We start from the raw sequence: 20,289 nt of genomic DNA, 5'->3' as shown, positions 1-20,289 counted from the left end.
TCTGGGCTCTTCTGAGTTTTCACTGCTGCCTCTTTGGTCTGCAGCCCTTTCACAGCTGGCAGGCAGTTTTCACTTGGAATTCTCAAAAACACAGTTGTGAATATAAGCAAAAGAATGAGGCGGTTGTATGGGAGAGACCACTAATCTGTTAGGAGAAAAGGCTAGACCAGAGCTCAGTAACTATCGCCCCCACTTCACACTGGAGCCTGTGTTGTCCTTTCATGACAAAAGACTAGAAAGCCCTCTCTTCCCATTGTGTTTTCCTGACACATACCCTGCTGTCTTCTCATTTTAATGGCTGGAGCACAGTAACTCTTTCTTCACTAATAGTCAGGCTTCTAGGTTTTAAGAATACATTCTTACCTGTGTAGAACTCAAAACTTTGTAGTTTGAATTCGGCCCATACATAGTCTTACCTTTTCAGTTAGATCCATATACTAGAAGTATTCCTCATGACTAATTGCTATATTTGAATGAGATAAAAGAAACCATGGGCAGTATTTCCTCAGTCTTGTATATTCTTGTCAGGTTGTGGGAAGGCCTCAAGTGAGGTAAAGGCTTATGTATACACTTGGCAGTACATTTATGGAGCTCATTACCTACAGTGTTAGTAGAGATGGACTTTTAAAAGGAGGGCAGAGGGGTTGAGCAGATCATTCAGTCAGTAAAGTACTTGCCAAACAAGTGTGAAGCTCCTTAGAAGCTACGCAAAAACATCAGACCTCATAGCATTCTGGGTCTATATCTCATTGCCAATGAGGTAGAGACAGGCATGTTCCTGGAGCCCTAACCGACCTAGCCTAATCAGCAAGTTCTAGACCAGTGAGAAACCCTGTGTCACAAAACAAGGCGAATGACAACTGAGAAGCAACACCCATACCCTGGCATACACACGTGGACACAAACATGCATATGTACACATACATGCAGAAAAAGATAGACATGGGACTGGAGAGATGGCTCAATGGATAAGAGCACTGGCTGCTCTTTCAGAGGACCTGGGTTCAGTTCTTAGCACCTACACAGTAGCATACAGCTGTCTGTAGCTCCAGCTCCAGAGGATTCGATGCCCTCTTCTGGCCTCTACAGGCACTGCATGCACATGGTGCATCAGCATACATGCAGACCAAACACCCATACACATCAAGTAAGAATAAGTGCCATCTCAAAAAAATTTCTTTTGAAGATAGGTAATAGATTCATTTTAGAAGCTCAGATTAGGATGTATCATGTCATTCTTTAAAATGATAAAATTGTCACACTTATGATTGGTTTTATTGGCCTAGGTGGATTAAAATAATCTGAGTTTGGAAAAAGATGGCAAGTCTTACTTTGTGGCCTAGAAAGTCTGTTAAAGGAATGGTCTCTATTTCAGTCCCATCATTTTTTTGCAGTAGTAGAATACCATTTCTGAGAGAAGGAATTATATCAGTTCTTTAAAGACTTCATAGGAAACAGTGTGCTCTTTTTGTACCACAGTACTAACTTGTTACATAGTAATGGAAGGTACACATTAATATTATTGTTGAGGGGTTGGAGGGATGGGTCAGCAGTTAAGAACACTGGCTGTTCTTCCAGAGGACCTGGGTTCATTCCCAGCAACCACATGGCAGTTCACAACTGTCTGTAACCCCAGTTCCTGAGGATCTGGCACCCTCACACAGACCAAAGGTAAAATACCAAAGCACATAAAAAAGAAAGAAAATTAAGAGAGAAGTCAGGAGATATTCCACATTGCACATTTTTCACTAGCCCTTTGTCTCAGAAACCCCATGTCAGACTTGCTTCTAAATGAAAGCTATCAGCCAGGTGGTGGTGTATGCCTTTAATTCTAGCATTCAGGAGGCAGAGGCAGGTAGATCTCTGTGAGTTCGAGGCCTGCTTGGTCTACAAAGCAAGTTCCAGGACAAGCAGAACTTTACACAGAGAGCTGTCTTGAACACCCCCTTCCCCCAAAGAAAAGATTGTTAGGTTCATCGTAATAGCGATGATAGTTTAGTTACATTAGTAGTTTATAAACTCGTATTCTCAGAGTGTTTTCAAGTATATTTTTTCTTGCTCATTTTTTCCCCTTTCCTTTCTGCTACCCCCCTGCCACTTGGCCTGGCATGGGGGACCTGCCCCCACCTTTTACCCCAAGGTTCTCTTGAGTAGTGAGGGATAAGAGATTCAGATAGAAGGATAGAGGAGAGAGAAAAAGAAACACAGGATAGCCTTGGAAGGGCCTGGATCCTTATCCACTGGCCCAGAACTTTATTCAAAAGGGCTTTTTATAACAATGCCAAGGGGTGAGACAAAAGACCTCCCCCTTGCTAGATACAACCAAATGTAGACCCTTCCAAACACCTGGTACCCAGTCCCATGGTCCAATCATCCTCTTATGCATTCTTGCTGATAAAGCAAGCTCAGATCTCACTAGGAAACCTCTGTGGGCTCCCACAGGACCCTCTTCTTAATATTTTAAAATATTAAGCTCCCCATGAAGAGCTTGCAAGTAGCTGTAACAACCACAGCAATCCTCATAGCTGCCACACCTTCCAGAGAAGGAGTAGAGGATGATAAAGATGGAATGGACATTTTGAACGGGTCTGAGATGTCTATAGAAGTCTTAGCTGCACCAGGCCCTTTTTTAAATCAACAAAGTCCTTATGCAGCTGCATCAAATAAATCAAACTCCGGATGCAACTGCATCAAACTTAAAGACTCCCTTAGCTTCACCAAACAAACAAGTTAACATAATTCTAGCATAAATATTACTATACATAATTAAAATTCTCTTAAACTTACATCCAAAAGCAAACTCTTAATAGAACCATTAAAATTTAAAAACTTTAGTAAAAATACACTTTTAAGCAATCTCAATAGAATCATTTGCATTTCTTGCTAACAAAACATAGGATAAACTTCTGATGCAGTCACATCAAACTTAAATACTCCCTTAACTTCGCCAAACCATGGTGCACCAATATCAATAGGTTAACATAATAACGCTAACACAATTATAATTCCTACAAACCTACATTCAAAAGCAATACTCTCAATGTAACCATTTACACTTTAAAAACTTCAGCAAACATCCAAAAGCAATTTCTTAATAGAACTAAATTAAACATACAGTATATTGACACAAGTTAACATCAGTCTACTCAAGGGACAAGAAAATATTTTTTTTTTTTAAATTAAGGTGAATAGACTGAGGAATATTAACACCCCCTTTTCTTTATAATTTTTTAAACTGCATCTTGAGCTTAAGTAAAAAAAAAAATCTAAACACACAACCAGTTCCATAAACAGTTCTATTTTTAACACAAAACATTTTGTGAATCACCACAGTTAATAGAGTCTATATGAGTAGGCAAAGTAAAAATTGTCACATTGCAATGGAATCATTCTGTTCCATCTCATTTTTTTTTTTTTTTTTTTTTTTTTTTGGTTTTTCGAGACAGGGTTTCTCTGTGTAGCTTTGCGCCTTTCCTGGAACTCACTTGGTAGCCCAGGCTGGCCTCGAACTCACAGAGATCTGCCTGGCTCTGCCTCCCGAGTGCTGGGATTAAAGGCGTGCGCCGCCGCCGCCGCCGCCGCCGCCGCCGCCGCCGCCGCCGCCGCCACCGCCGCCGCCACCACCACCACCACCACCACCACCACCCGGCTCCATCTCATTTCTTAAGTCTGAAAAGTTCAAAAAATGAGTTCTGGTACCCGTCTTCCAAATATAAAGACACCCATAACCAAAAACTTTTTGTTTGCAATTAACAATTCTAGTTCAAACACACGTCTCTGAAACTTTTGTTTTCAGTTATAGCAGCATCATATGGCAGTCTGTCCCTAGTAACCTTGCCCAGAATTTTATTCAAAAGGGCTTTTTATAACAATGCCAAGCAGTGAGGCAAAAGACCTACGCCTTGCTAGATAGACCCTTCCAACCACCCGGTAGCCAGGCCTGTGGTCCAGTCATCCTCTTATGCAATCCTCCTGGTAAAGCAAGCTCAGATCTTACTAGGAAACCTCTGTGGGCTCCTACAAACTGGGAATTGAACTTGGGAGCTCACAGATTTAGGCAAGCTGTCTACAACTATGAGCCATACCTCAGCTCTGATGTATATTATCTTTACAGTTCCTTTTCCCCCTTCCCAGTGCTGGGGTCAAACCCTTATGCTGTCTAACAGTGTACTAATAAGGCATTTCCTGTTAAAGTATGCTATTCTGAAGTTACTTTGTTAAGTTAGCAGGGCAAATACTGTATTGTTACTTACCTTCATTTTATGTTACTTTAGTTTTATAAATAAGAAAGAGAAGCTGCCAGGGGTGTGGCACACCCCCTTAATTTCAGTACTTGGGAGTCTGAGGCCAGCCTGGTCCAAGTAGTGATTTCCAGCCTGTGCTACATAGGCAGAGCTGGTTTCAAAACAGAGAAAACCCCAAAACTAAACACATTCTAAAGCCCAAGAATGTTAAACATTAGAACAAAAATGCCACAGGGTCAAAAGGTCAGGATTTAGAAATGCAGGTCTAATTGATTTCACTGTGGTATATTTTCTCATACTATATACACTATGTTCTGAAATAATTCCAAAGTGTGTGTGATTCAGACAAGTTAATTGGCTACTCATTTTAAAGCACACATTTCTATAGTAACAGAGCCCTTTATAACAGTGAGAGCTCCAGCAAAATTTCCTACTGAAGTTTATGTTTGGTTCTATATCTATATATATAGATATATAGTCAAGAATAATTATCATCAAAATTTGCAAGCCTGGCTCCCAAGTCATTTAGATAGTTCCCTAACAGTAATGATGAGTTGGACATGGTGGTGCATGCTTATAATTCTGGCCCTTGGGAAGAAGAATTTGGAAGATGAAGTGTTCAAAGCTATGTAAGACTTGATCTCAAAAATTCAAAACAGGATAAAAGCATGTGTTTTTGAAAGAAAAAGAGAAAGTAGGTAGTGTGGATGTTTTTTCTTTGTTCAGTTTTCTTGTGGCTGTCTGAGCTTACTGGAGAAATGAGAAAGACACACTTGTTAATAAAAATGACATGTGCTGGGTAAAGGAATATTTGTTATTACATATCTGAGAGGACGTAATGACTGTGTCTGTCATTCTGAGTAGAGGACAAGGAGCCTCGCCAGTGGCCATGCAGAAGGCCCAGCAGGTGTCTCAGGGTCTCGACGTGCTCACTGCGAAAGTGGAAAATGCAGCTCGAAAGCTGGAAGCCATGACAAACTCAAAGCAGAGTATTGCGAAGAAGATCGATGCTGCCCAGGTGAGGAGGGTCCCTAAACAGCCCCTTCTCTTCCTACACTGCCCTCTGCCGTCCTCTGCTGTGGGTGGATAATGGATGCTCCTTAGTGATGACCGATTCCCAGCAGTTTCCTGTGGTAACATCTGTACCATCATAGTTGTAGACTCAGGTTTGTCTACATTTTGAATTAAAGGCCTTAATTTTCAGTACTTCAGCTGGTAAAAGGATCTCTGAATATGACAGAATCGTAGATTTTGAAACTGTTTCCTGTCTTACAATTCACTACTATATTAGGTCATAGTGGTATTCAAATTTAGGATTCTATACCTTTCAAAGCATTTTACAAAAACAAATGCTTGAAAACTTGGGGGAAAAATGTCTGATTAATCCAGGACAGGATCCAAAACCACACAGAGAAACCCTGTCTCGAAAAACAAATAAGCAAACAAACAAAAAACCAACAACAACAAAAAAAGTCTGATTAATTTAAAGATGGGATAAAGCTTATGAAGATATTTTATTCCTCTTTGTTGTTGTGTATCTTTGTTCTTTCTGTTTGGGTATCAAACTCAGGGCCTTGTGCATGTTAGTCAAGCCAAAGAGTAATTTTAATGGAAATCAACGGGGCTGGTAGCATAGCTCAGTGGTAGGAGTGTATGGCTGGGTTTGATCCCCAATATTTGGGGTGTTTGGAGATATGACATGATGGTACACAGACAAGAAAAGATGGAGTGATTCGATTTCACCTGAGCTAAGAACCTCTATAAAACAATTAGAATTACTGCTCTAAAAACGATGGCCATTATGCCGCGAGACGAGAGCTCTTCCTGGTGATTTGTAAGTTTAAATGTGGTTCATGAGTAAATGACATTGTCCACTTTGGTGTGTAGAATTGGCTTGCAGATCCAAATGGTGGACCTGAAGGAGAAGAACAGATTCGAGGGGCTCTAGCTGAAGCTCGGAAGATTGCAGAGTTATGTGACGACCCTAAGGAGAGAGATGACATCCTACGCTCCCTTGGAGAGATAGCTGCTCTGACCTCTAAATTGGGAGATTTACGAAGACAGTATGTATTTAATTTCTTAGTCCCACATTAGTATCTCTCTATCTCACCTCCCACACACTTTCTCTTCTGCTCTAGGAGCATGTAGAGTTGACTCCCCATAGCTTAAATGCATATATAATCCCCAAAGTGTAGATCCTTGGACCCTTCCTCAGACATAATGTATGGCAAATGCATGTGGGATCCCCATAGGCTAAAGAGTTAGTGACATGGCAAGGTCAGAGGTTGCCTCTGTGTATCAGCGATGTAACTGAACTTTAATAATTGACAGCTGGCCATAGTTTCAAATGAGAACATTTAGCCTGTTGAGAATTCATTTTTTAAGTTCTATTTTCAGTGTTTCTAAAGTAGGAATTTCCTTGCTATATTGTGTTGGTTGCAGGTCTGTCCTAGACATGAGGAAAATCATTGTTGTCGTTAGCTATGAAAAGACTCCTGTGTGAATATGTGAGGGAGACAGGAGGCATACTTTCTCCCTTCCTCAGCAGTGTGATTTCTTGAGTAGCAGTTATATAAAGGATTCTTAAATTACATTTCCTGGATGATTGTTCCTATAATAACATCCTTGCCACAGCTTCCTTTCTTAAAGGCTTTCATCATACCTACTTTGAGTATATAGAAAAGAGTTATTCTTTTGTTCTGACAAACACATTGCTGTCTTTAAAACAACAAAACAGCACCATGGGCTGGGGAATATAGCTCAGTTGGTAGAGTTCTTGTGCAGGGCCCTGGGTTTGATTGCCGGCATGGCATAAAACAAGGCATGGTAGAGAAGATGTCTATGATCCCAGAAATTGGGAGGTAGAGGCAGGAGGATAAGAAGTTCAAGGTCTTCTGTGGCTCCATCATGAATCTGAGGCCAGCCTGGGCTCTGTGAGACCGTATCTCAAGAAACCAAGCCAAACCAAACTGAATTGGCACCTTATCCTGGAATGCTCTACAGGGGGATGTGAGGAGGGTGGTCTGAGTTGAGTACCCTTGTCCTCTCTCTCTGCTCCCTGTGCGTCTCTCCAGAACAATTGCTTTGTCCCAGAGGATGGTCTTCTCTGACAGCTGGAGGAGAACTGAGCTTGGCCAGGGGTAGAGCACAGTGGCTACACTGCCCAGCCAGAGCCTCTCAGCATGCTTTCGGGAATGTTAAGGAAGGGAGGGATGGCGAAGAAGAAACGGCTGTCTTTTGTTCCCTAGTCCTGCATCACGGTTCTCTAAGGATAACCAAAGTCACATCCCACTTCTTCCACCTAACTTATAGGTTCTATTTCTGTTCTTCTGTGAGAAAATGCCTATTCTTGTCTTCCCAAAGTAAGAGATTCATTAGAATCCTGACAAAGAGGCCACTGCTGCCTAAGAAAGCAAAAAGGCAGAGAATCCCTAGGACCTGGCACACTCCATTGCAGAGGTAGATACTCGTGACTAGTTTTCAGACGACAGAGAGATAACTACTGGTAGCGATGGTAACAGTAGATGTTTATGTGTGGCCGCTAGGCTGCCATCGTAGTTATCATTGTAACATGAACAGCCGTGTACATAAGCTGCCGGCAGCTTAGTCAGGTGAAAACCACGGTAAACACTTTCTTTGTCTAGCTCTGTAAGAGGGGAGGCTAGAGAAAATAAGAAGTTTTTACAATTAGTCATTCTGGCAGATGGGCTGATATTTTCATTTTTATAGATGAGGCGGATGAAGGTATTTCTGTGACCAAGTAGTCTCTAGATATAAAATTTAACCAGATTCTTTGTATTTTCTTTCTTTCTTAAGTTGTTACTTTATGTTTCGTGGGTGTTTTGTCTGTCTGTATGTCTGTCTACCACATGCATGCCTGGTGCTTACAGAGGCCAGAAGAGGGTGTTGAATCTGGAACTGGAACTGGAGCTGTCACGGATGGTTGTGCTGGGAATTGAACCTGGGTCCTCTGAAAGAGCAGCCAGTGCTTGTAACCGCTGAGCCATCTCTCCAGTCCTTACTTTTTGTTTTCATAATGGTTAGAATCACATCTTTGGAATTAGTTCTTTCGGGTCAGTTTATATTCTTTTGTTTGTTTGTTTTGAGACAGGGTTTCTTTGTGTAGCCCTGGAGCCTGTCCTGGACCTCGCTCTGTAGACCAGGCTGGCCTCGAACTCACAGAGATCCTCCTGCCTCTGCCTCCTGAGTGCACATGACGTGTTTTTTTTTTTTTTTTTTAAATTGCTGTGCGGCTACACTTGTTTAGATTCTTTTTTTTTTTCTTTAAGATTTATTTATTTATTTATTATGAACACAGAAGAGGGTGCCAGATCTCATTTCAGATGGTTGTGAGCCACCATGTGGGTGCTGGGAATTGAACTCAGGACCTCTGGAAGAGCAGTCAGTGCTCTTAACCTCTGAGCCATCTCTCTAGCCCCTACACTTGTTTAGATTCTTTGGCGGCAAGGAACTGGATTGAAAATATGTAGAGGCATCTAATGGAACCCCACCTCGAACTGTGGCCAAATCTAGTAGCAGCTAGAAGCCCTCATGTCCCCCTTCAGCATCTTAGCTGCCGGTGGGTCCTGTATGTTCGTTTATTCTCTTTGTGCAATTTACTGGGGCTCTTCCTTTGGTCTGACTATCCACGCCCCAGCCTTAACGCGACTGTCTAGCTCCAGAGCCACCGCTGGTTCACTGTGAGAATGTTTTTGAAGTGTGTTCCAAGGATTACTTGAAAATTTTGTTTAAAATATGGACCTAGATATAATTTATCAGCGTCTCTTTGGATGACTGATTTAACACTCGGTATCTAAAAATAGAATCCCAGATCACTTTGATTTGCCTTGTACTGAGAGAAACACTAGAGTCTAATTAAATGTCACTTGTGACTGCAGGTGTGTTTGTTGTCTTTGAGGGGAAAACCCCCCAGTTCAATCAGTTTCGGCAGAGAATAGGAATTACGGGGTACTGACATAAGATAGAACAGGTGGTCGTTTAAAAGGGAGCACTCTAAACTCAGAGGGCCAGATTTGAACCCAGACTCCCCCAGATTAAATAATGGGGTCTTGCTCACCTTTGTGTGTCAGTTTTGTGTGTTAGCTGACACCGTTCTTCGCCCCACAGGACTGTTGTGTTCAGTGCTGTGAGGGAGAACTTGGCAGAGGGAGAACTTGTGGCAGACCTGGAGAGATCAGGGCTCAGACACGGCATCATTACCAGTTGTGTGACCACTGTCACCAGTACTGCTTCTACTACGAACATGGCTGTCCAGGCACCCCTGGTTCCACAGGGAGCTTGTGGTGTTTTTGCTGTTGTTTGTTTTTGTTTTTTGATACAGGGTTTCTCTGTGTAGCCCTGGCTGTCCTGGAGTTCTGTAGACCAGGCTGGCCTTGAACTCACAGAGATCCGCCTGCCTCTGCCTCCCAAGTGCTGGGATCAAAGGCGCCAACCACCCGGCTGGATCTTGGGGTTTTATATGTGGCAGACTAAGAGTACGGGCAATCTAGTGGTGAGTGATTAGACCTGGCTAACATACCTTGTAGTTGTATGATTGTGTAGACTGACTCAAACTAGGAGAAAATAATGTGAATTTCAATTCTATTTAAGGGCTAAATAAACATTCATTTCAAGTCAATTTGATAATCGTTAGCGATTTTCTTTCCCATTAACATGTTATTAACAGTTAAATTACCTCAACATAACTGTGTCTACGATGTAAATTATAACTGGATGGTCGTTTTTATTTCTGTAGGGGGAAAGGAGACTCCCCAGAGGCGCGAGCATTAGCTAAGCAGGTGGCCACGGCCTTGCAGAACCTGCAGACCAAAACCAACAGGGCTGTGGCCAACAGCAGACCTGCCAAGGCAGCGGTCCACCTCGAGGGCAAGATCGAACAAGCACAGCGCTGGATTGATAATCCTACCGTGGATGACCGTGGAGTCGGTAAGGGCTGGTCGGGAACTGTGCGGGCCACTGCCACGTGTCCCTTACGGTCAGTAATAAGGCGCTGAAGGGCTCTTGAGCCGATGAGAAGGCGCGTTCAGTGCATCTCCAGATGCAGCCGGGAAAATCGCTGTTATTAACCAAGTATTAGAGAGTAAATGATTGTGCTGTGGACAGACAGAAAGAGCTTCATAATTGAAACTTTGAACTGATTACTACCAATCCTATGTATGTTTCGTTCTATACTATGTATAGTATTCTATGTATAGTATTTCTCTTTTATAGTCCTCACCAAGTACTCAGTTAAATATAGTTTTTGAAAAATGACAATAAAAGGTATTTGATGTCCTTGCAGCATCCTGTAGAAGTTGAATCTTTTTTTTTTTTTTTTGAGACAGGGTCTCTCTATGTAGCTCTAGTTTTAGCTGTCCTGGAACTCACTATGTAGACCCAGTTGGCCTTGAACTCAAAGAAATCCACCTGCCTCTGCCTCCCGAGTGCTGGGATTAAAAGCATATGCCATCAGGCCTGGCTGAATGTTGAAAATATTATAATCTGAAAGTTTGATTTCTAAGAAGACCTAGAAATAGATTTATATGATTTTATTTCATGATTGCCTAGCACATCTGCTGAGGCTGAAAGATACCCTCTCCTTTCCTCCATTCCCTGGTAAGATGAGTGTTTGAATTTTTGATGTCTAGTGCCGGTGAGGGGCCAGAGGATGGGGCAGATGCCTAAGCCGGTACAGGAGTGAAACACACCGCCCTCTGTTCTGTGCTCAGTGTGTTCAAGTGTTCGTACCCACTGGGCAGCCATTGGGTTGTTAGGAGTTTTTTCTGTTAATTTATTTCTGAGGAGTTCCTATCAGAATGATGTAAACAATGTGCATATTATTGCAATACCTAGCAAACAGTAAAATAGTTATGTTTATTAAATTATAGCCTATATTTTTAGGTTATGTTTTTGGTTTTGTTGCTCTTGTAGTGCTAGGGACAAACCCTAAGACTTGGGTGTGCCGGGCAAACAGTCAGAAGGAGATTTAGTTAAGTGAGCAGTGCTCATTGTAAAGGAAAGGAGGAAGGAATACGAGTTAGGCTTCGGGTGTCGGTCAGTATTAGATAATGCAGGAGGCCCTGGGTAAATCCCAGCACTTCCCCAACTTCTGAAAAGTTAATGTATGGTTTGTTTCTTTATACGTGTACCGTGTGTCGGAGAATCCTGTACTCCTTAAATGCTATTTAAAAGAATCTGGAGTGACACCACAGCCCCTTCCCCACGTCTGTGTGAACTTACGTGTTTCCCTCTTGGTTTAGGTCAGGCCGCCATCCGTGGACTTGTGGCTGAGGGGCATCGGCTGGCCAATGTCATGATGGGACCCTATCGCCAAGATCTTCTTGCCAAGTGTGACCGTGTCGATCAGCTAACAGCCCAGCTGGCTGACCTGGCTGCCCGAGGGGAAGGGGAGAGTCCTCAGGCGAGAGCACTTGCTTCCCAGCTCCAAGACTCCTTAAAGGTAGACCTCGGTCTATTCTTTGATGTCTGTTCGTCTAAAGAAACAGCGAAGAGAAGAGACTTTTGTACAATGTGCACGTGCGTGTGGAGGTCAGAGGACCACTCAGATGTCAGGCACCATCTGCCCTTATTTTCTGAGACAGGGTGTCTCATTGTTCCAGAGCTTGCCCAGAGAGTAGGCTGGGCAGCCAGGACCCCAGGGATCTGCTTGTCCGCACCTCTCCGGTGCCAGCACTTTTTCGTGTGAGGTTGGGAGCTCAAATGCAGGTTCTCCTGTCAAGGCAAGCACCTCACTGACTGAGCTGCCCCACCACGGCCCGAGACTTGAGATTCTTGGTGTAGGGAAAATTAAAGCCACGTGACCAAATGTATAAGGAGATCAGAGCTTATTAGCAAAAAGCTGAGTGGCAGCAACTAACGTTTTTTCTAAATTTCACTTAATTAAGAGAGCTTTCATGATTTTGCTCTGTGCCTATATCATTTCACTGATATTTAGTCAGTGTTTATTTTTTTTAGATAGAGTGTCTCACCGTAGCCCAGGCTGGCCTTGAATGCTTGGCAATCTTCATAGTACTACCTTCTGAGTACAATGATTATGTGCATATTCCTGGAGGTTATTGATTTTCTTTTAGAAACCTTATTTTATTTATTTATTTATTTATTTATTTATTTATTTATTTATTTATTTATTTTTTAATTTCTTTTGAGGTAGTAAACTATTTAGAAATTTGGTACTGTGTTTTCCAGACAGTTAATAAAGTCATCACCAGGCCTGGCTAGAACTGGGAACAGTGAGGAACTCCAGTTCTCCTTAGAGCCTCCCTGTGGTTCTCACTGCCATTTCATGGTCTCTACCAGGAAGGGAGCCGTGTGTGCCCCTTGACTAGGTACCAATGTCTTAGAGAACAGAATTCGTAACTAGGTCTGTTCTAGCTCTGTGCTTCGTACATATTTGCTATTCAAGAAATAGTTTTGAAAGTGAATGAATGAAAGACAGAATGAATGTGTCAGTGAAGTGAGCAGCTATGCCTTCCGGGTGTTGCTGTCAATTTCATTTGTAAACAATCTTTTTAAGGATCTTAAAGCTCAGATGCAGGAAGCTATGACTCAAGAGGTGTCCGATGTTTTCAGCGATACCACAACTCCCATCAAGCTGCTGGCGGTGGCGGCCACAGCTCCTCCTGATGCACCCAATCGGGAAGAGGTGGGTATTTGAAGGACATGGATTGCTTGTGGAGGCAAGATGGAAGGGCAAACGGGAAATCTTCCCAGGAGTATCAGTCATGTCTGCCTGTGCGTGCTAGCTGCAGCATATCTGACCATTGGATTAGAGCAAGCGGTATTGCTTTTCATCCCATAGCAAGGAGCCCGACATGAAAGGAAGTATCTTTGGCATTGACCCAAAAGGTAAAATCTGGCTTCTCTATGTTTTTCTTGGTGTTTTTCTCAAGGGAAGGTATCACTCCAGGCAGGAAGAAATGAGGGATGAGGGTCACTCCAGCCACAACTTTCAGAATAGGGCATTTTAGACTCAGCCCAAATCAGGACACTCCTTTAAACTCACTTGATGTAATAATTCTGTGCAAACCTTTCCAGTGACTCCTCCCTCCCCCAGAGTGAATCCAGAGTCATTACAGTGAACAGTGGGCTAGTGATGAGCTGGTAAGCCAACTCTTCAGGAAGAAAGGTCCCCAAAGGCCTGGTTTGTGAGTGGGTGTTGTTTGGATCTTCAGTATGTAACTGCTCAGTGTGTTGTATTGGTTTTGTTTTTTGAGACAAGGCCTTTCCTAGCCATTAGTTAGCCACAGAGGGAAAGTTGGACGGCCACCTAAGATGTAGTAATTTTGGGTCAATGTTGCGATTTTACTTCTTAGCAAACTCTCTTTCTGGCCTAGGTTAGGAGATGGTTCAGTTCATAGTCCCCTAATGCTAGGGCGATTTGCTACTTTTCCATCCCGGCCCTCTACATCTCAGACCCCCTAGACCCAGCTCTCTGATTGTCTTGTGGGACCCAGATCCTAGATGCTCCATATGTGTTCTTAGATGCACGTGCTGTTCCTCTTCGAAACTGTTCCCTAGACCTTCACACATATTCATCTTATATCACCAGTAAGTCTGGATCCTTTTGATTGTGTTGCCACAGTTTCAATTCTGATTCTTGGTCTTGGCCTCCAGGGTGGTCGCTTAGCTCTGTTGCCTTTGAATCATTCATTAAGCCACCGAACTGGGGAAGAGACAAAGTTCCTCCAGCCTTGTGCTTCTCCTGGTTAAGCCGCTCAGTGGGCATCAGGACAAAGCTGGAGCTTTGTGCTGTGGCTTTGTTGACATGTTTCTTTGTTGTTCATGTACCCCAGGCTGGCCTTGGTCTTGTTAGGAGGCTGAGGATGGCCTTGAGCTCCTGACCCTCCTCAATGCTGCACTCAATGCTGGGCCCTAACACCTGACTTGTGGGACCCTGGGAGTCCGACTCAGGACCTCATGCATGCTAGCAAGCTCTCTACCAATGAGCTGTGTCCCCAAGCTGCTGTGGTCTGGCTCTTAGTATTCTTTCCATGTTGGTTTCGTACAGGTTGCTGTCTCTTATCCCACGTTCCTGCACTAGCTAGTTGTGTGTGATGTCTCTCGCATCCTTGGCCCTCTATGTCTTTGCTTCCTCTCTCTACCTTATGACCTCTGGCTTCTTTTCTGCCTGGTTCCTCTTTGTCCTTTATTGTGTCCTTTTGCTTTGTGGATAGATGAAGGACCTTTCCTTTGACTCCCCTAGGATTGCTGTGTGGCTCTGCTATTTCCGTAGTGACGCACCTTATTACAAATGCCTGTTGCTGGGCTTCCCGCTAGGTTGTGAACCCCTTTAGGTGCACACCATTATTTTCTCCATTTTTAATCTTTTCAATACCTACCTTAAGACCAGGCAAATAGTAGGCAGTCAGTAAATTTTGACTGAGCTCAGAGAAAAGCAAGCTAATGCATCAGTTAGAGGGAGAACAGATACAGCCTGGGCTTGAAATGTCCACCAAAGTAGGCAGCAGACCTGTAAACCTATAGTGTGGGGATCGGCGAGAGCAGGATACCCTGTGAGGCCAGGAGAACAGGACTGGACCAACTCTTTGTCTGGAGTGTGAGCCTTACCTAATTGGAACCCAGGAAGCTGAATCAGAACAGGAGGTCAGGACAGGCTGACGGCAGTTGGTGAATGTGGAACACTGGCATGAGAATGGAACTTGCTGTCCAGTTGGAGACCTTCAGAGATTGTCCAACTTGAGTCAGAGTTGGTACCAAGTACGGAAGTAGTACCCTCAGTGGGGTGTAGAAGAGAGGTGTTCTGCCAGGCTCCTGGCATGCTCAGTGCTGTTTGTATACCTTCTTTTCTTTCCACTTACCGATCCTAATGGCACCCAAGAAAATAGGAAGCCTTTTGTCCCTTTAAGTTAAATAGTTTCTTTGATGTTCAGCCTCTCCTGATACCTGCAAGGGAAGGAAAGTTAACTTTTTAAGATTCAGAGACCCAACTGAACAGTTAAGTAGATGGATTTGCCTTTGGCACTAATAATATCGCCCATCCCTGCCCTTGTGTTAGTCTAGTGTGAGCACCAGCTATCATTTTCCCACTGAGGTCAAGGGCAGAGTTTTTACAACATTAATGGTAATGGGATATGTCGGGGGAGGCTGGAGCTAGGTGAGGACTCTTTGTGGATACTCAGGGGCTTGTAATGCACCCAGCTGCCTACAGTAGAGCCTGGAGTGGGTTTGTCTGTCTCCTTCAAACTAAGAGCAAAGCCCTTTGGGGAATGAGATAATTTAGTCTTCATTATTCTGTGAACTTGTTGCAAATTGTGTAATTCTGTGTGTGTCCTGCTTGTTCGTGGTAAGTAAGCTTGAATGAAGATTCAGGGAAGTGTCTCTGTGTGTGTCCATGATGCTTAAGACTGAGCCTCTGAGGAAATCTATAAATGTCAAGGTTTGGCATTTGACTATTGTTTAGTAATAAGACTGGATGTCATCTCAAATTTTTGAGCAGTTGCGGAATCAGATGAAAAATGTCTTTTCTCAGACTTCCTGGTGTGTATTGCATTGAGATACATTTCCTTGATGTCTTTATTTTTTTCCTCCAGGTCTTTGATGAGAGGGCAGCCAACTTTGAAAACCATTCCGGAAGGCTTGGGGCCACCGCGGAGAAGGCGGCTGCTGTTGGTACTGCCAATAAATCAACGGTGGAAGGCATTCAGGCGTCAGTGAAGACAGCCCGGGAACTCACTCCCCAGGTTACACTCTCCTCACTCTTCATCTCAGTATCATCATAGAGCATTTACCAGATGAAATTAATTAAAGCTGCTTTGTTAGGATCACATTTAAAAAAAGTACGCAGAGGGGCTGGAGAGGTGGCTCAGCAGTTCGGAGCCATCAGAGGTCCCTGGTTTGCTTCCCAGAGCCCACGTCGTTTGGCTCACAGCAGCATGTAGTTCCTTCTCCTGGAGATCTTACGCCTCTGACCTTCATGGGCACCTGCACTTGCGCACAAACCCACATGCAGCATACACACCTACACATACTTAGACATAATGAAAATAAATCTCAAAGACATGTATATGGAGCTAGGCAAGTAGCTCAGCTGGGAAGGTGCTTGTCACGTGATGATGTGGACTTGAGTCTGGATCCCCAGAACTCATGTAAAAGCCAGCCACGGTAGGGTATGTCTGTAATACAGTGCTCCTAAGGCGAGCTGGTGGGTGGAGACGAGGAGAATCCCTGGGAACTCACAGGCCACCGAGTCTGGCATACACGGTCATGAACAACAAAGAGACTAATGTCTCCAACAAGTTGGGAGGTGAGGACCAACACCAAGGTTGTCCTCTGACTTCCGCACTCACAAATGCTAGCATGTGCGTGTATATCATATATAGACACATCATACACACATGCCCATATCCATATTTACATATTCATTGGGTCAGACTCTAGGATTAGAGAGGACTTGGACCTTTCTATGTTTTTGCATTGTTTGCAGTTTTAAGTAGTGGTCAGTCTCATTTTGAAAGCAAAACCAGGCTATAAAGCAGCCCTCTCCCATCATACATATGTAACTAACCGTCTCTCTGAGGAGATTGAGAAGGATAGCTGTTTCTGTTGCTAGTTTTCCTTTTCTACCTAACCGCATAACTAAGGTATGTAATTAATTATGTGGCCAAAGTATATCCAGGAAATTTGAGAACAAAAGAAGATTTGGAAATGAGAGAAAACAAATTGGAAAGAATTAAAGTTCTAGTAGGTCAGTCTGCCTCCCCGCCCCCCCTTTTTTATCTGAGGGAAGCTTTTGATTTGTAGCCCAGGCTGGACTATAACTATTTAATGATAGAATTATAGGTGTGCAGTAGCATGCCCACCTAGCTTTCTTTTTCTTTTGGTTTTTTTCGAGACAGGGTTTCTCTGTATAGCTTTGTGCCTTTCCTAGAACTCACTCTGTAGTCAAGGCTGGCCTCGAACTCACAGAGATCCGCCTGGTTCTGCCTCCTGAGTGCTGGGATTAAAGGCTTTCGCCACTGCTGGCCGGCCCGCCTAGCTTTCTTAAAAAGATCAGCTGCTCAGCATCATTTAGTGTAATGTTTGTGCAGGGTTGGTTTCCCCTTCTCCTCTTAATATATAGTAAAATTCATTACATTGATTAAGTGCCTATAATGTATATGAGATTCTGCTAGGCTTTATAAAGCTGTCATTCTCACTTTTGTGGGAAGTTCTCTGGGGAGGAGAGGGAAATGGTCCATGTGTGTCTGTATTGCCTGTTAAGACTTTAGGGTTTCTCTGTCTCCCTCCTCTACCTCTCCCCGCTCCTTGGAACTCAGGGCTGTATACATGCAAGGCGAATCCCTCACGTCACCACAGAGCTACATGCCCCAGCCCATTTGGAGAAGTCATGTTCATTTAACTTAAAAACAAAAACAAAAAACAAAAAAACAAAACCAGATCTTGTTTGTGAAGCCCAGGCTGGCCTTGGACTCACATCAGTGCTTTGAATGATGGGACGACAGGCATTCACCCACTGTGTGTATCTTCATCCAGCCTTTTTAGGAATTTTTATAAAATCTGAACATTCTTACTTTAAAACAACAACAACAAGATCCTTCCATAAAACATTAGACAAAACAATTTCAGGATAAAACTGAGATTTTAAAAAACAAAACAAAACCCCCAGAAGTGCAGAAGTTTAAGGACTGTAGCCATATGGGCAAGTAAGTCTTCCTGCTTTTCTGAAGTGTTCAGAGACACTGACCCTTCTTTACTTCTTTCTCCCTCTCTCCTAACAGGCTTTCCTGAACTCGTGGGCTCCCCCCATCTCTCCTAACAGGCTTTCCTGAACTCGTGGGCTCCCCCCATCTCCCCTAATAGGCTTTCCTGAACTCGTGGGCTCCCCCCATCTCCCCTAACAGGCTTTCCTGAACTTCCTCCAGTATTTTGGACTTCCTCTCCTCCAAAGCGTCCCTCCCTGCCATGTGACCAATTGTTGGTCACCTGTCTGCCCCCACGCCAGTTTAAATGCCTTTTTTCCTTTTCTCCTAGTTCATCTCCTCAGGCAGCTGCTGATTTCACAGCTTGCCTACCCTGTGGTTTTCCTTTTAAACTCTAATACAATTGTCCTTGTGCTTCCAAAACAAAACCAACCCAGAAAACAAATTTACTCAAATTTTATTTAGAATAATATTAACTAAAACACCTGTTGAGTTAACAAACTGAAACCAGAAAACTTAGACTCAACACTCCAGTCTTGGAAAGAACGAAGGCTGTAGAGACAGATCTGGACTCAAATGCATTCTAACTTTCTTACTCCATGAAGTTATTCCTTCATAATGCACTGTTTTGAGGAATAAAATCATACTTGCATGGGCTGTGAATTACCAGCTACTCAGTACATCTTTCCCAAACACTGTCACTGATAAGATGCTCTAGAGCATCTTGATTTTTGCATCTTGCCAAGTGAAGGTGTTAACCTGCCCCACCCTTCATGAGGTTGATGTAAATTTTCAGTTGTGTGATGAACGTGAAAGCAGTTTGTTAACTCAACAGGTGTTTTAGTTAATATTATTCTAAATAAAATCTGAGTAATTTTTTTTGTTGTGAATAGGTGTTTTAATCCTTATTCAAAAATCACATCTGAGTAATGTTTTATTTCATGCTAATATTTTATTTTATAGACAGGGTTTTATTATGAAGCCCTGCTGGCCTAGAATTTGCCAGATTGATCTTGAACTCACAGAGATCTCTTTGCCTGTCTCCCCAGTGATAGGATTAAAGGCATGCCTACCATGCCAACCTTTTCTCTTATTTTTGAGATATGGGTCTTGCTACATCGATAGTCCAGGTTAGCATTAAATTTGAAATCTTTCTGCCTGCTTTCACCTCCCGAGTGCTGAGATTATAGGCAATATACACTTGGTTGAATTTTTTTTTAATTTTTATTTTATTTTTATTGTTAAAGACACTATTTTGCCCAGGCTGGTTTTCAACTTTGTTCCTGCCTCAAGCTGGGTGGAGGTAGCACATACTTTTAATCCTGGTACTCGGGAGGCAGAGGCATGAGGATCTCTGTGAGTTCCAGGCTAGCCTGGTCTACAAAGTGAGTTCCAGGACAGCCAGGGCTGTTACACCGAGACACTCTGTCTCACAAAACAAAACAAAACAAAACAAAACAAAACAAAACAAAACAAAACAAAACAAAACAAAACAAAACAAAACAAAACAAAACCTCCTGCCTCAGGTCCCCAGGTGCTGAGATTGCAGGATTGAACTACCTTGCCTGACTAAATTTTTAGTTTCTTTTTGGTTCTTTTTTAGATGAAAGGGTTGATATAAAGACATCATCTCTTAAATATGTCAGCTTTATTGTGTTCTTCTGAATTATTAAATGAATGTTCATTTACTTTGACACCTTATTTTTTTTCTTCAAACCAGCCTGTGACCCCAAAGCCTTTGTGTGAAGGGCCCACTCTGGGGTCTGTTTGTGGCACCAGACTTAATGTGTTCAGCCTAGAGAGGCTTGCCAATTTTGGTTTTCTGATGCCATCTATAGGTAAAATGTGGATTTGTGTTTGGAATGTGCTCGTGCCCTGGTGTGTGAAGGCTGTTTTGTCACTAACAGGTCATCTCTGCTGCTCGAATCTTACTGAGGAACCCCGGAAATCAAGCCGCTTATGAACATTTTGAGACCATGAAGAACCAGTGGATTGATAATGTTGAAAAGATGACAGGTAGAATTTTGCAAAGTTTGTTTGGTCTGATGCACGAGTTCTGAGGAGCAGTTATATCAACTGTAATTGGCTAAAGAGACGGTCAGGGGCTCGGCAGTGTGCTTGGCCCTGCTCAGGCTGCTGAGCGGTGGCGGCTTCTCATCCAGGCTTTGCTGCTGTGCTGGAAGAGAGACTGTTGGTCTCTTTTATTTGACGGCTGCCCTCCGGTGTGATGTTCACTGTTACAGGTCCTATCTTCCCTTTGAATAGCGTCTTGGCCCAGTCCCAGCGAGAGTTTGGTTTCCGAGGCTGGGAGGCGGCGTTGGTGGGTACAGTGAGTGGCCTTGTCATTTTCAGAGCGATCACATCTC

General features: G+C 43.2%; 1 protein-coding gene across 2 annotated transcripts in view; it reads left to right on the top strand.

The window, feature by feature from the left end:
- Positions 1-20,289, top strand: part of Vcl (vinculin) — a 99,504-nt gene that overhangs the window by 64,693 nt on the left and 14,522 nt on the right. For both annotated transcript variants that reach the window (XM_006984773.4, XM_006984771.4), the window contains exons 9-15: positions 5,109-5,262; positions 6,132-6,307; positions 10,000-10,190; positions 11,504-11,703; positions 12,778-12,906; positions 15,815-15,964; positions 19,831-19,939. In XM_006984773.4, coding sequence (XP_006984835.1) covers positions 5,109-5,262; positions 6,132-6,307; positions 10,000-10,190; positions 11,504-11,703; positions 12,778-12,906; positions 15,815-15,964; positions 19,831-19,939 — 1,109 coding nt within the window. The remainder of the gene's footprint in view (positions 1-5,108; positions 5,263-6,131; positions 6,308-9,999; positions 10,191-11,503; positions 11,704-12,777; positions 12,907-15,814; positions 15,965-19,830; positions 19,940-20,289) is intronic.

The sequence above is a fragment of the Peromyscus maniculatus genome, chromosome 9 (genome assembly GCF_049852395.1).
Source record: "Peromyscus maniculatus bairdii isolate BWxNUB_F1_BW_parent chromosome 9, HU_Pman_BW_mat_3.1, whole genome shotgun sequence".
Taxonomy (NCBI): domain Eukaryota; kingdom Metazoa; phylum Chordata; class Mammalia; order Rodentia; family Cricetidae; genus Peromyscus; species Peromyscus maniculatus.
The sequence above is the reverse complement of the archived record's forward strand: the minus strand, read 5'-3'. Positions and strand labels throughout refer to the sequence as shown.